At 38.5% G+C, this 14995-nt stretch overlaps 4 protein-coding genes and 1 non-coding gene across 9 annotated transcripts; 3 read left to right on the top strand and 2 right to left on the bottom strand.

The window, feature by feature from the left end:
• Positions 1-3738: 3738 nt before the first annotated feature.
• Trnaf-gaa lies at positions 3739-3811 on the bottom strand. The gene has a single exon. It is a non-coding gene; the product is annotated as a tRNA-Phe (tRNA).
• Positions 3812-3903: 92 nt separating this feature from the next.
• Positions 3904-5944, top strand: LOC107223216 (lipid droplet-associated hydrolase). 2 transcript variants are annotated; one of them, XM_046739890.1, is made up of 4 exons: positions 3904-4121; positions 4247-4824; positions 4894-5085; positions 5176-5944. In XM_046739890.1, exons 2-4 carry the CDS (start codon positions 4516-4518, stop codon positions 5602-5604), a joined length of 930 nt encoding a protein of 309 aa, XP_046595846.1. In that variant the 5' UTR covers positions 3904-4121; positions 4247-4515; the 3' UTR covers positions 5605-5944. The 2 variants fall into 2 exon arrangements, with proteins under 2 accessions (XP_046595846.1, XP_015518313.1); XM_015662827.2 differs by having other exon boundaries at positions 4513-4824.
• Positions 5945-6039: 95 nt separating this feature from the next.
• LOC107223217 (probable 28S ribosomal protein S23, mitochondrial) lies at positions 6040-7880 on the bottom strand. Of its 4 annotated transcripts, none has more exons than XM_015662828.2 (5): positions 7698-7880; positions 7196-7286; positions 6739-6900; positions 6499-6607; positions 6040-6294 (listed from the first exon to the last, which is right to left on the bottom strand). In XM_015662828.2, exons 2-5 carry the CDS (start codon positions 7237-7239, stop codon positions 6115-6117), a joined length of 495 nt encoding a protein of 164 aa, XP_015518314.1. In that variant the 5' UTR covers positions 7240-7286; positions 7698-7880; the 3' UTR covers positions 6040-6114. The 4 variants fall into 4 exon arrangements, with proteins under 4 accessions (XP_015518314.1, XP_046595849.1, XP_046595850.1 ...); XM_046739893.1 differs by having other exon boundaries at positions 7830-7848; XM_046739894.1 differs by lacking the exon at positions 7196-7286.
• Positions 7881-8414: 534 nt separating this feature from the next.
• LOC107223212 (deoxyhypusine hydroxylase) lies at positions 8415-10497 on the top strand. Its single transcript, XM_015662824.2, has 3 exons — positions 8415-9131; positions 9302-9625; positions 10097-10497. Exons 1-3 carry the CDS (start codon positions 8852-8854, stop codon positions 10405-10407), a joined length of 915 nt encoding a protein of 304 aa, XP_015518310.1. The 5' UTR covers positions 8415-8851; the 3' UTR covers positions 10408-10497.
• Positions 10498-10624: 127 nt separating this feature from the next.
• On the top strand, positions 10625-14086 carry LOC124294510. The gene is made up of 11 exons (XM_046739885.1): positions 10625-10907; positions 11166-11388; positions 11502-11678; positions 11746-11992; positions 12136-12326; positions 12470-12581; positions 12672-12793; positions 12938-13113; positions 13186-13243; positions 13332-13415; positions 13751-14086. The coding sequence occupies exons 1-11, from the start codon at positions 10771-10773 to the stop codon at positions 13823-13825; spliced, it is 1602 nt and encodes a 533-aa protein (XP_046595841.1). The 5' UTR covers positions 10625-10770; the 3' UTR covers positions 13826-14086.
• The last annotated feature ends 909 nt before the right edge of the window (positions 14087-14995 follow it).

Here is a 14995-nt window from a genome sequence, read left to right on the forward strand (position 1 = left end):
CCGTTGTTTAGTTTACCAATTTGTAATAATTAGTCGTTTACAAAAATTTTTAGTATCGGTTTCGATTGCCTGATAAATTGAATAAAAAAGTAAAACAAAGAATTCTGTTTGTTTCGAATAATTTAGTCACGCAACCGATAGATACCGATACTAAAAGTTTTTTGTACATGTATATATATATATATATATATATATATATATATATATATATTCATATAATATGTGTGTAATATAAAATTGAACTTAAAAATGCTCAAGCCATACGTTATGTATATATATAATTATATATAAATCATGTTTGTATACAAATAATATCGTCCTATAACATTGGTTGACAGTATCATTACTTAAAACTTAGAAAACATAAGTAGCTAGTTCATTCATTCGAGAAGAAAACATATTTAATAATAACATACACTAGACACGTGATGATTTTTCTACGTGATTGACTAGAACCATATTAGGTATAAAGTATTCTGTATTTTTTTTTTCGAACATCAAAACTTCTAATCCTGTGCAGAATGATTGGAATCATCTGTAGCGCCATATGCAAATAGCTGGAGCAATCTGGAAAATCGTTATGCGTAACACAAATATACCTACGTTACAAGTATCATCTTTTATCCGTAGACTATAATCGCGGTAGTACAAAAATGCCGAGCAATTCTATAAAATAAAGCACATGTATAGATATTTTATGGCTTATTTTTACGCGTTTGCTGATTGGATCGTTCCCTGCCGAGCACGAAATGTATATAACATTACACTCGATTTTAACTGGCTATAACTCACGCCATATGCGTCGACGCAAAATATACACCCGATTCGTAACATCTCGCTAAAGTATCATGCTGCAAGGACTGCATATATTATATGTACTCCCGATGGCGCCATATGTAGCAATATATGTATATATACAATATAGATCTTTGTAAACGCGTACATTCAATTTCAAGTTGTTTCCTCATTGACAGTGTGTCTGCAGTCTGGGTGTACAAACAATGCGTAGGAAATAATTCGACCGCTTATAAAATTTGGAATGTCGTTCAGGGGACGAAATCGGATTTTGTTGATAGGAGAAAAATATTATCATTATATCGAGACGTTTGAATAATATTATGATTTTTCCCATCTCCTTCAATAAATTGGGAACCACCCGAGTGCAGTATAGTCAGGAGCTGAGGTGTCATCAATAATCAATAATATATATATATATATATAGGTATTAGTATATCAATTTTTATCGGAAGAAGCGACGCATCAGCAAACAGAGAGAGAGAGAGAGAGAGAGAGAGAGAGAGAAGACTATAAACTCGCACGGCGAACAGGTAACACGACAGGATGTCGGCGATCGTCGCGCATCGGAGTCGGTATTAGAAAATTAACGAAGCGTTTCGGAGCCACGCGTTCGAGTCATGGCGTTTCTTGTCGTTCCGAGTCGTTGAAGCCGGTGCGCCGGTGTTTTTCTCAACTCGTTTCGAACGTCTCATTTTCACCCGCGCGGTCAGCGAGGCAAATAGGCGATGATCCGAAAGCGCGCGAATGGAAGGAACGAACGCCCGTAGGTCGTGGGTAGAGCGCGACAAGGTGCCGTGGCAGCAGCCGACGATGGAGAGACCATTCTCCGTCTTCCGAAGCGACTTTCGCTCCGCCCAGGTTCTCGCCGACCGACCGATGGGCGGGTGTTTCAACAATCTGACCGCCGTCATCGTACACGACAGTCATTATCCGCACGGAAGCGCCGAAACTCTCATCGGCGAGACGAGACTCACGGCGGCTGCTGACCGCTTCTCACTCGGAGAGAAATTTATTCCATCGGCGCCGCGCCTAAAAGCCCAGGTGACAGACGCGATCAGGCACCAAAATGGCGCCGCGCGATTATACATCGCATTATCCGTGTCATACATTATTATATACGCGTCATATTTTCGATGGCGGTCGCACAGGGCGCGCCGTAGATTCGAAATGAATCGCATACTTCTCGCCGTTCGAAATTGCCTCCGTGTGAACGTAGGCACAAATAGTGCGCGATACGTACGTGCGAACCCTCTGAACGTAGCTGCACTAGTCGCGCTTTTGGAACAAAAGAGCGCGATTCGGTTATCCGTTATAACATTAGACGTAAAATACCTGTATACACAGATTTTCGAGAATTCGGATCGGAATGGAAAAGGAGAAACCTTATCTCGTCATCGAGCCGGCTGCAACAATGTCCGCGAGTCTTGTTATACGTTATATGATTATACATCGCGATTTATCCCCTGCAGCCATGCTGTGCAGCCGGTGCGCGCGGCCATATTGGACTTATCCCCGCATGAATTAAGAGGCTTCAAGCTCGATGCGTATGTATAAAGAATGCTAATGAGTACGTCATGTGCCGCCGCGGCGTGCATCCTCTACGTGTGTGATACACCTCTAGTCGTTTCTCTTTAGCCCCTGCACAGGCTGCATGATGTACAGGTGTATACGTCACCCTTGCGGATCGCGTGCTTGATATATATTTGGCGTATACCGTAGGGAACACGCACGTTTAAATATTATACATTATTGTAATGCACGAAACGATCGGAGTGCATGCATGGAATCGTTGACACGACATTATGTATCCTACTCTGCAACATTTCATCACGTCAAGTCTTGTATTGGAAAATATTCTCATGACGTCAGAGTCTGATTGTCGGCGCCATTTTATCACCACATAACCTATGTTTTTAATTTTAATGGAAGTAAAACGTAATTTAGGGGGTTTAAAATTACTCGTGTCGCACACATTACTGAAATGAAATTAATAATATACCTGTTCTATCACCCACACGCGAAAAAACACGGTCAACGGTCACCTGTCAGCCTGGTTGCATTAGTTTGATTTTTTTCCACCAGATGAGACGCGCTGCAAAGTGACAATTCCAATATGCGGCACACTTTTGATCGTGCACATACTAATAGAATTCTGTTTCTTCGCAGCCTTATGCTACCGGAAATACCTGAAGTATGTCTATACTCGGGTATATCTGAAATTTTCATTCTTTTCCGTAACGGAGAAAACTCGCAGTTCTACATAAAAATTGAAATGCGTAATTCTGTAACTCTAGCCAGAAAATCTAGCATGTGCTTTCTGTTTGTAATAGCCTTGATGGATAGAATCACTTGTAACGTAATATTTCATCGTTATTACTCCTATTATATGATGTCGATGCAATGATCAAGTAATGTTGAGGTCTAATTTAACTGAATAATGTATGATAAACTAATCGAACAGATTAGCGCGATAATTACTATAGATTTTTGTTGTACAAGTTCCACAGCCAACTGCAATCACAGTAAATTTAGTCACTTGGGAGAGATTTTACTATAATTGATACTACAGTTATTATAACGATTTTAAAAGAAATAAAACTTCTTGGAGTGAAACTTAGAGCGTCCATAAAAACCAAATTCTCGTTTCGTCCCATAATTTTGAACACGAATCCGACTGTAATCTTATTTACAATGTTCAGCATTATACACGAGTTATACATATAGAATAGTGGGTATAATTTTGATCGCTTTAGACAAGAACTTATGAATAGCTGTGGATATATCTATATAGTTCAGAAATAATACTAAAAAATTGTAAGATTACACTAATTCATTCCATCAAAAAGATATCAACAGGATTTTATTATCACGTCATAATTTGTTTACAATACAATAATCATCAAAGCTTAAGAGAAAAAATACTGCAAAAAGTATTTCCACTGCCGAAACCCGGGATTGAACCGGGGACATTTAGATCTTCAGTCTAACGCTCTCCCAACTGAGCTATTTCGGCGGATAAGAAATAATATGCTAAAACCTTTACATAATGCAAAAAAAGCACATATCGAAATGTGATCCTTTCTTCGTTTTGTTGATTTTTATTCCGGGAAGCATGAGTGGTGCATTGACATCATTTTCAATAACGGGCAATATCGAACTGGGTGACATTCGATGTGACAAACATAACCTCGTCCATCCAGCAGACGAGAATCAGCTGTTCCAGCTGACTTGACGAACAGAAATATAGAATTCTTCGTGCGGAAGCCAAAAGCTGCCCGCTCCTGCGAATTATTCATAATCGTTCACCACAGTTCCAATCGTCCGTAAGTATATGGCGACTAGTTTCATTGACCCTGCATAAATTCGCGATTTGAGCCGGTTAGAGTACGTTAGGTTAGGTTACAAAGTACAGTTATACGTCGAGTCATAATTATGCACATCATTCCAGGGTTGCCTTAGGCGTCAAGAGGCAAGAATTTTTTTCATCCCGCATATATGTGTATTCGCATGACCTGATTTCTCCGACTACTGACGGTGTAAACATTATCTTGAAGACAGACATTGGGAATTAATCGATCATCTAAACTTCTAACTAATTGGATAAAGCTGAAGCGTCGTTGATCGTTGCATCCGATTGGCAAATAACCCAGAGTGACAAAGGAATTTAAACATATCAGACTTTCAAATTCGAAATCGGTTTGAATTCTTTTTTAGAAAATGCAGGAAGCGTTTTTAGACCTGAACGGTGTTCCGACTCACGTTACGTCGGAGGGTCGGTGGGTCGAGGCTGGCCTCGCAGCTGACGGTCACAGAGATGTGGTAGTTGTCATTCCAGGCAACCCTGGACTCCCGAGCTTCTACAATGGGTTTATCAAGACCCTGAATTCAAAACTCCCAACGGAAACGCCGGTCTGGATGGTCGGGCACGCGGGGCATGTTCAACCCAGCAAAACAAGCCTCCGAAGCTTGCCTAAATACGAGCACAATAGGCACTTGTACAATCTGGATGGCCAGCTTAAGCATAAGGTACGCAGGTCCCAAGTGATATTTTCACATTTTCATTCCTTGATGTTGACTAATTTTTTTGTCTTTCAGGCTGAGTTCATCAAGAAATACGTGCCTAAAGACGCTCGATTACATCTTGTTGCCCACTCGATTGGCAGTTGGTTTGTTTTAAACCTGCTTAAGGATGAAGAGATTAGAAATCAGGTTGTAAAATGCTACCTATTATTTCCAACTATCGAACGCATGGCAGAAAGCCCGAATGGAAAATTTTTTACACGATTCGTAAGAACTTTTACAAAACTTGAAAGTGACGTGTTAGAATTTTCATACATACATTGCGGTTGACTCAATTTTTACTTTATTTTATTTCAGGCCACACCTTTGATTTCGATACTGGTGTTCCTTTCCTGGATATTCACGTTTTTGCCTTTGATTATTCAAATTCTTCTGATCGAAGTAGCCAGTTTCTTTATTGGGATTCCTCGCAAGTGCAGGAAATCTGTTTTGCAGCTGGTCAATCCCGCTGTTCTAAGACGGGTGTTTTCATTGGCAAAACAAGAACTGGAAATTGTGCGAGAGTTGGATCATGAATTGGTGTCAAAAAATTCAGACAAACTTTGGTTATATTATGGCTCTAAGGACGGTTGGACTCCTGTAAAATATTATGAAGAAATCAGAACTAGATATCCAAATCTCAATGCTGTACTGTGCAAAAGAGGAATTTTGCACTCATTTGTTCTTGAAAGCGATACGGAAATGGGAAACATTGTTGCAGACATTATCAATGATAACATTATATAACACACCGTTTCAATTTTGTGATATTCAAGCAATAGACCCAATGATACTGACACTATAAGTATTGAGTAATAACAAGAAATATCATTCCAAGCTTCACGTAAATTGAAGTTTCTAGAAAAATATACACATCCACTGCAGTTTTTAAAATTTTGCACTCGTAATGGTTAGTGGTACGTGGAATGGCGAAGGTATTTTTATAAATATGATATTATTTTGTATGGAAAATGTTCATGAAGTTGCAGTATCGCTAGAGAGTTTAGTGTAGAAACTAGCAATAGGTACTAAGTAACTGTTTTTTTTTATTGTACCATTAGATCAATAAATCGACCTTGATACTTCATTGGTACAATTGATTTCATGTACGAACCGATTAGCGAAGACTAAAATCTGCAAGCAATTGCGATTAAAAAATGTGGTGAGTAACGAAGAAAGTGATTACTATATAGTACTGGTTTAATTCATTTTCTAGTGTTCCTTATAATACAGTGTTTCGTTGAATTAAATTAAATGTTACTGTTCCTTAAGTATGTTATTAATGTTAACATTCAGGTTTGTAGTTTTGCCTTTCTCTGTATCAGCTACTGAAGTCGTTTCTTCAGATGGTTGAGGCTTGTCGATTCGTGATCTAACCGCCTGGCCAATTACTTGAGAAACAGCAGCTTTGTATAGTTCAGATTTTTGGACACCACCCTGTTATAAGAAATGATATTGTATGGTGAAAATATTTCAAGGTGTTGAAGGACATACGTAATTAGTTGGATATCAGTTATAAATTAAATAGCTTCATAAGTTTTCAGGAAATTAACAGTCGCTGCTACTGATCAAGCTGAAATAATTTTAAATTGACTCATTCAATTGAAGCATCTCAAAGTGTATATGCCAATCTATACAAACCTCTTTTGATAACTCTTGATATGTAGCTATAAATTTTTGTGTTTGAGACAAACGTGATGTATCGTTCAGGTGAACGAATGGTAGAGAAGGATGATCCTTGTGGAACTTTCTGTAATACATTACAAGCGAAAAAAACATGGATTACGACACATTCTCTAGCCCGTCATCCTGCCATACAGTAAATCTTATTTGGCTTTGTGTAATTTGGGATTGTTATAAATATTGGGTGTATTGAATTACGCTCGAATGACGTCCTCCTCATAGAAAATTTCTCTGATATTTCCCGTGCTTATAGGACGATCGAAACGAGGTTCATCCTTTGGTTGGAAAGCTTCATAAATGTCGAACCATAATGGTTTATCCTCTTCTTTCATAGCCCCAGATCTGAGAAGACCGCTTGTTCTAGAAATACATCAATCGGTTCTTCAATGATAACATAGACTGAGAGAAATCATGATGAGCAATTATTAAGGAGTTGACCAAATTGCAAACGGAAAACAGTAACATTCAAGTTGATGCTCAATTATGTGAACCATCAAAATTGTTTTTTGAAGGAGTAAGTAACTCCGGTACTACGGTAGTTCATAACCTTCTTTCGTGTTTTTTCGCAGGGAAAAATTGAATTAGTAGTTTAGGATTTGTTAATAAACCCTACATATTTTAGTATTATTTCGCGGATTATGCGTTCGCACTTTACCTCGAATGAATCGTGCCAATTTTTGCTAATCTGCTACGTGCCATTGTTTCCAAATTTTATTTAGCCTCAGTAGTTGCTAGGTTAGGTCAGGCTGCATTAAAAAATATGACAACAGCGTTAGATGTGAATGCACGAGTGTGGTAATATTCTAGTAATTTGCGGGCATCGGTCGGTAGTGCGTTGATCTATTATATCTTGCGACTATTGATCATTAAGGCTGAATTTACGTACTGTATGATATTTGTTGAGTTAGTGAGTCGCAGTTGCGTTTTTTTCGTAAGAATAAAAAATCTAGGATAGTTGATTCGAAGTAACGAAATAAATCATAAATATATTAACAAATGATGTTATTGAAGCACGAATGATTGAAACAAAAAGAATTGACTACAAAATTTTCATTGGTTATTGTTATCGATTGTATCGTGAACCGGGCCGTGGGACGTAACTATTATATCAACGAGTCAATTATAAATCCAGGTAACCCGGAAAATGAAAAGTTTACCCCCGAGACAGTGAGGGTAGTGCTCCGAGGGGTCACTGAACCCCAAGACACGGTACAAGGAGTGAACGCAATGTGCGACGGGCTGTTCTGAAAGAGAGAACGCAAAGATGCCTGTGTCACTCAAGTACTCGCATTCAAAGTTCGGGGTTGCCTCGATGAATATTTCGGAAGAATAACACTATGTACGTACACTACTGAAATGTGGTAAATACGCGAAAAATCTGTCCAGCGCGTAGAGGGCACCACCGGCAATCGAAGCGATCAAACTAAAAATCGGAGCGCTCGGCGCGAGGGAGCATTTCACAATTATCGCCCAGCGCGACAAGTCGCTAAGCGGGACTCGGAGCAGCCGATACACCCAGTAACAGTTATCGTTGCACGCACGTGGAGGAAACTCATTGTAATCATTTGAATCTACGGCTGCTCGGAAGCGATTGAGGCCGCACTCCGCTCGGAAGCAAGTCTGGACCGATTGGAAACGTGATCAGATCTTCGAAAAATTGCTGTTGCACGCAGCGTCAAGCGTCAATTGAAATTTTCTTGCAATTTATAGCCAAATAACGTTTATCGAAGATACATTGCAAAAACGATTCTGAGACGAAAAGTTTCTGATCCATGAAAATCGGAAACAAAGGAAGGTTAACCCCTTCGGATGTCTTTGGTCAAAATTTGGCCCATTTTTTGATGCACTATATCAATATAATTTTGCGAGAAGAATCGATTGCGCCCAGTCCGGATACGCCATCAGCTACTTCATCTCGCTTCTTAATTTTCTCCATTTCTTCACACTTTCAATTAACAATCCTAGATTTTTAAATTCTCTAGGGTTACCCCATCTCTCTCACTGAAAGGAAAGCCTTTGACCAATCAGGTGTAGAGCAAGAGAGATAGATTATAGCCAACATATACCTCTCTCACTCATTCGACGCTACACATTCTGCTTTCTGCTGTACACGTGAAGTTATCTCCAGTTCGGTGAGTAGTAGCAGTAGTAGTAGTGGTAGTAGTATAGGCTGGTATAGGTATTTTCCCTGTAGCACTCAGTTGTTCACATAACCTCAAATCCGCGCTGCAGATGAGTTAGGTGGTAACATCTGTTCTGTGAAACTGTTTTCGTTTTAGAACACGTTATTTACAAAACACAAGTTTTAAACATGGTGAACATCGAGGAAGATAAAATAATCAGTATTGGGAATGTTTTGAACGATGAGACGAGACCATTGAAAGAGAGATTTCGAGCTCTATTCACGTTGAAAAGTATTGGAGGTTATACCTCGATCAGTCAAATTAATGACTGCTTCAAAGATCCATCGGCACTCTTGAAACACGAACTGGCCTACTGCCTTGGACAAATGCAGGACGTCAGAGCTTTACCTTTTCTAATAAACGTTTTACGTGACATGTCCCAGGAACCAATGGTCCGTCATGAGGCTGGTATGTATCGAGGTCTGCAACTTGCTCTTATACTCGGTCACTTTCGAATTGGCGTAGACAGTGAAGGAAATTGCAGCACCAGTAAAAAGACCTTTTCAACTATGTAGCGCCATCCTTTATTTTTCAAATCTTACTAGGAACTCTAATTGAAATCATTGCTTTTTTATTAGGTGAGGCGCTGGGAGCGATCGGTGATATTTCAGTCATACCGATCCTTGAAGAGTACAGCAAGGATCCAGTTGTCGAAGTAGCCGAGACCTGCCAGCTTGCTCTAGACCGATTGAAATGGATTTCAAACTCAAAGAACACATCCCAGAATCTTTCTGCCAACCCGTTCGCATCTGTCGATCCTGCACCACCAGCTGCTATCAAAGATGTCGCTGAATTGAAACATATACTACTGGATGAAAAGGCTTCACTATTCGATCGGTATCGAGCCATGTTTTCACTTCGAAATTTGAGGACGGATGAAAGCGTGCTTGCATTGGCTGAAGGTAAGAGATTGGATATAATTGGTTGTTCATCTGGTTGTATATTTTGAAGGGAAATTCACTGATTGAGAAATGTATTTCAGTCGATATAAACGTGATAAGAAAAAATAACTTTTATCTCGACAGAGTCAGATAACATGCGTTAAGTGCAGAGCATCTTATAAACAAAGTAAATAAGACTGTAGCCATGAGTATAAAATTTAAAAAATTGTTGAAACATGAAGCAATCACAGTTTTGTAGGATTCCGAACTCTTTATATTATAATTTAAATAATATTACTTCTACCTGATTTTCATCAAATCCTGTTCACCTGCATTATTCTTGTGAGTGCAATTTAAAAGCCGAAATGTCTAATTCACTTTTGATTCTATACCTGGGTATCCGGTATATTACAAATGAAAAACATCATTCAATTTTTGTTTGATCGACAATTTGGAAATACGATCTATATTAGGATTTTAATTTTTTTTCAGCACTTAAATATGGCAGTGCGTTATTTAAACATGAGATAGCATTCGTGTTGGGGCAACTGCAGGAAGAAATTTCCGTTCCTCATCTTTGCGCCGCATTAGAGGATTGCGAAGAAAACGAAATGGTCCGACACGAGTGTGCCGAGGCTCTGGGCTCCATTGCCACTCCCGAATGTTTCAAAGCATTGAACAAATACCTTGGGGACACTAAACGCGTCGTGCATGAGAGCTGTATTATTGCATTAGATATGTGCGAGTATCAAAACAGCCCTGAGTTTCAGTATGCGGACACGCTCACTAAGATCTCTTCGTGAATTCCCCCTACATCAATATAAAAAAAATTATATTACATTTATCTATTTAGATAGTGTATTTTATTCTGTACATACATGCATTTACATCTATAAAAGGTGTTTTTATTCTAGTGATACAGGTTTGTTTCAGACAAGCAGGCATGTTTATTACATTGATATTGTTTTGTCTTTTTCTCAGCACAAATTTTCTTTGACAATCAATATCAGAAGTTGATTGACATTTCCAATTATAATAAATTTGGTTGAATTTTACATTCAATTAAATTGCATTATCGATTAATATGGCTGAATAAATAGTCAATTAATTGTAGTTTAAAAAAAAGTATATAGTAATTTCACGAGGAAGTTGAATTGAAGGAAGAAATGGGCAATCGTGGGAGTAAAGCACCAGGGAATCAGGAATTTTACTGTTTGAGGCAACAAGACATCCGTGTTTTCGCCGAAATTAGTAAATCCCTCGAAGCTGATTTATCTCACTATGGAACTGAATTCTACACTTTGTAATTATTCAAATAATGTTTCTATACATTCGGTATTCATTCTCTTTACTTTTTTCCGTATTAAAACTCCTGTACGTCGAAAAGTTAAAATTGAATGTCTACTTTTGGGTGGGACTTTGGCTGTGTCCTATTATTATTCGAAATTATGGAAATTTCTGTCTGATTTGAGAAAGTTTCTCTCACAGTTATAACAATCTAAAATTTGAACTCAAGGTTCTCTTCATCCCTAGACTAAAATATACCAACCATATTTCTTAGGCTCTTCCAGAATCATCCCAAGTACTTGAAGTACTTTCAGCAAAGTAGCCCACACGAGTTTCAGGAGTACTATACGCTGTTACGGTCGAAATTCAGCCTGACTTGTAGTACTGTCGCAGCGCTGTTTTTAGACTACACACACAAACCTCAACCCCGTGAGCACTTATTGGGATACATCGCAATGGTGCACAGGGATATGGATTTGGATCAGAAGGATATGGAAGTTCGTATTTATTCACAAAATTGAGACCAAAATGTCTAGTTTTTTGATCTAACTGTACGTAATATCGTGATGCGCATAGAAACGCGTCATGCTTCAGCCTCAAATATTTGCAGAACTTCATGATGGACTTCATGCAGATGTTGACCCTACAGTTTCCTAAGCAAATGACAGGCGAGTGTTGTTTGGCTTACATGAGATACACAGCATCTCTGGTATCACGTATAAATGTCCTTATGAAAAGGCATCGAGAGATTGGGAGGATGAGCAGAGGAAATAACCAAGCTAAAAAAGTGTGTAAATACCAACCTGAAGAAATGATGTGAGAAACTCAACTGAGAACTCTTATAATGAATGTAGAGATGTCCAACATTCGGATGCTGCCGCCTGCCGAATTGCACGTGGTCATCTTTCAGCCAGCGCCATCTTATTTATGGCCATACTCCAGAATACTGGGAAGCAAAGAGGCGGCATTGGATCGTACAACGTACTGTATGGGCGTCGACAGATGTAGAGGGACCCTCTCAGAAGCCACAGAAAGATACAACCAAAAAAAGAAACATTGTCAACAGTTCTGTGAGCTCATTCAGCGGAGACAGCTCACCTAGTCAGTTCCGCTGTGAAGGCGTTAAAAGATGTGAAAATTTGTGACACACTTACGAGGCTGGTAGAAAATCAATTTACTCGACTTCTGAGATGGTTTCTACCAGTCCCTAATACCGTGTGAAATTAGTTTCTGTGTAAATACAGGTGACGAAAGCTGCGTTCGAGTGATCAAAGAGCCCAATAGCATGAGCCATGAATGGTGGACAAGCGATCAGGAGATGAGTGAAAAGATAACAAAATCGAATAGACAAGTTCGGAAGGAACGTCAACCATTTATGTTGTCAAAGGATGATACGGCTGACACAGAAAAGAGGATCGCTTCGACACGAAACGACGTAATGCTGACAATTTTTCAAACCACTTTATTATCATGTGATTAATTTACCAATATATTTTATTTAGTTTAATAATTATGAACTAGTGTAGATATTACTGCAGAGTTTTTCGTATTGGAATCTGATGAAGTTTTTCGCTCCAGTTGCAATCCGAAGGGAATATTAGGAATGTCGTGGAACCTGGAGAAACTGTGATACAAGCTTTGAAGACTTCCATGAAGACTACGAATAGTGGCAAAGATACCGATTTCAAAGGTTAGAATTGTTCTTAATGCTTAGTACAAATGCCGTCATTATACGCTCTGCAACAGGATTGTAATAACGAAGAGAAAAATGCATCTACAGCTGATCGTCAAACGAAACAGTCTAATCGTAGAAATTTACGGCGGGTCTCTATTGCGAATTCCACACCCAGAGAAAGAAGACGACAGAGTCTACAAAAAGATCCCAGTTTGGAAAGCCATTCAGTGCGTTGATACATTTGAAAAAACTCGAAAACTGTTTTGCTACCACAACGAATTCTAAACAAATGATTTAAAGCTTCAGAAAGTAGCGCTACGATCAGTTTTACATAAACAATGAAAATTTATTCTGCGTTGTTTTGTCAGCAGCATAACATCGAAGAGTTGAAATACCCGAGGACACGAAGATTGACAATTCAGAGCGATCCGAGAAATCACCATAATTCTTCTGAGACCGACGTAGAAGGTAGAAATTTTCGTTCGGATCTACTGAAGTCTTTGAGCGTTGCAACCAATGGGATGAACGACCGAGGAACATCCATAAGGTTGCCTTTTCATAAGGATTTCGAGTGCTTTAAAAGATCTTGGATCATTCTATTTGATCTTATGTATTTCAGTAACGTGTCCAGTACTTCTGGAATGTTGGGCGGAATTGATCGGACGGGATCAGTAACGGTTAATATACATTTAAATATATCAAGTTTGTATTTATCATGGTATCATACGGGCATGAAGTTTATTGGCAACTCATGTTTTCCAACAGTACTACGACGGCCAAAGATTTCGTACTTCATTCTCACCCAGAAATAAGCCCCGCACTAGTATTATCAGCACAGCTGGTTCTGGGGTAAGTAATGTATCTTAAATTTCAATCTATCAATCTTGATCGAAAACTCAAATTGTCATTAATGCTGACTTGCGACGATGAATTTCTGAGGAAGTAATGAAATGAGGTTGACTATCTAAGAATATGAAATAATGGTATTATGACTAAATATTATTATCGATCTATTCCTTTATTATTGGGACTCGTTTCAACGAAGCTTGATCGATTGATACTCCAGTTACGTGGTGAGCGATAGTACGATTGTAAATGGTTTGCGAAAATCATGTCAATTGTTTCCTCTGTCTGCCAATTCCAAAATTTATTTGACATGCATATATACGTTATGTCACTCGCAGGGCAGAGCTAACAAGATTCCCAAACGCGTGTCTATATCAAATGCTCACTGGACTTCGTCCAAAGAATCTGACTAGTGGAAGAGATCCAGAATAAGGTGGTCATCGATTCGGTACTTGGACTATGTATGTATGATTAAATCCACTCAAATTATGTGCTTAAAGTTATTTGTACACGTTAATGTGACCCCGTAAACAGATTATTCCTTGGCACAGAAAAACCTTTAGCACATGCATTTGATATACTTAACATGACTGCAGATTACAAAATTGTTTGATGAATACCCCTACCGCAATTTACACTTTGATGAAAAATCGCAAATCAGAGAATTGCGCATGAATTTTCATCATTGATTGATATCTTTCGGTTATTTGATTAATTAATTTTTGTTGTTCATGGCAATGAAATATAACGAGTTATTTTTGTTAGAATCGTGTATACAATCTCTTTGCAGTATGGGCTTCGCTTCCAATCGTTTGTGAAGCATCCGTTGAATTGCTCCGAATAATTTTCGTTGATTGTTCAACAGCTGAAAATAGAACTCTCAAACCTTCGTATTACCCCTGAAAAAGTACCGATACGGATATCTCATCTGTTAAATTGCAACAGTCAATCTGGATTTTCATGTAATTATTATTACTGAGAATTTTCGTCGACTCATGACGTGAATAATTACGCTATTATTCTATTTTTAGATTCGGAAACTTAATGGAATATATCGTTTTCTGAAATACTGCGAATAATCGATGATAAATATGGTATCACGAATTTGAACTGATCTAACACTGTTTTATTGATAGTTGTGCACCCAGTAGGCATTGTCACATGTCATGAAAAGTATAATAACTATTGCTTCGTTATGTGTGAGGCCATGTGATAAGTCTTTTAGAAGAGTTTAGTCTTATGTAAATCGAATGATTTCAGCTGGTACACGATTAAAAAATATAATTTCATTTTTAACAGCACAGCGTGGAAGATACAGGTTTTTTTCTAGGGTGTTTACGAGAGCCAGAGATAGTTATTATTTTTGGATGTATAATGTGAACATGGTTTTCTCAAACAACACCATCTCCATAATTTACACCAGATGTAGTTGTTGAACGAATCGTACATTGTCAAATCAACACGCCACCATATATTAAAATATATTCTCAAGAGCATAGTTCAAAGTCGGCATGGCCCATCATATGCCGTTGATACGACAGCCAACTCGCCACGTAAAAGACTGATAATTGCAGGAATGAATT

Source organism: Neodiprion lecontei, chromosome 5, assembly GCF_021901455.1.
Source record: "Neodiprion lecontei isolate iyNeoLeco1 chromosome 5, iyNeoLeco1.1, whole genome shotgun sequence".
In the NCBI taxonomy this organism is placed as follows: domain Eukaryota; kingdom Metazoa; phylum Arthropoda; class Insecta; order Hymenoptera; family Diprionidae; genus Neodiprion; species Neodiprion lecontei.

Excerpts from the sequence above, each read along its gene's own strand:
- LOC107223216 (XM_046739890.1), top strand. The coding sequence starts at position 4,516 with ATGCAGGAAGCGTTTTTAGACCTGAACGGTGTTCCGACTCACGTTACG. Across the intron at positions 4,825-4,893 it reads ATGGCCAGCTTAAGCATAAG|GCTGAGTTCATCAAGAAATA; the intron begins GTACGCAGGTCC and ends TTTGTCTTTCAG. Across the intron at positions 5,086-5,175 it reads GAAAATTTTTTACACGATTC|GCCACACCTTTGATTTCGAT; the intron begins GTAAGAACTTTT and ends ATTTTATTTCAG.
- LOC107223217 (XM_015662828.2), bottom strand. The coding sequence starts at position 7,239 with ATGGCACGTAGCAGATTAGCAAAAATTGGCACGATTCATTCGAG. Across the intron at positions 6,901-7,195 it reads ATTGGCACGATTCATTCGAG|AACAAGCGGTCTTCTCAGAT; the intron begins GTAAAGTGCGAA and ends ATGTATTTCTAG. Across the intron at positions 6,295-6,498 it reads ATCAAGAGTTATCAAAAGAG|GGTGGTGTCCAAAAATCTGA; the intron begins GTTTGTATAGAT and ends TTCTTATAACAG.
- LOC107223212 (XM_015662824.2), top strand. The coding sequence starts at position 8,852 with ATGGTGAACATCGAGGAAGATAAAATAATCAGTATTGGGAATGTTTTG. Across the intron at positions 9,132-9,301 it reads AATGGTCCGTCATGAGGCTG|GTGAGGCGCTGGGAGCGATC; the intron begins GTATGTATCGAG and ends CTTTTTTATTAG. Across the intron at positions 9,626-10,096 it reads CGTGCTTGCATTGGCTGAAG|CACTTAAATATGGCAGTGCG; the intron begins GTAAGAGATTGG and ends ATTTTTTTTCAG.
- LOC124294510 (XM_046739885.1), top strand. The coding sequence starts at position 10,771 with ATGGGCAATCGTGGGAGTAAAGCACCAGGGAATCAGGAATTTTACTGT. Across the intron at positions 11,679-11,745 it reads GAAATAACCAAGCTAAAAAA|AGATGTCCAACATTCGGATG; the intron begins GTGTGTAAATAC and ends TAATGAATGTAG. Across the intron at positions 13,244-13,331 it reads ATCGGACGGGATCAGTAACG|TACTACGACGGCCAAAGATT; the intron begins GTTAATATACAT and ends GTTTTCCAACAG.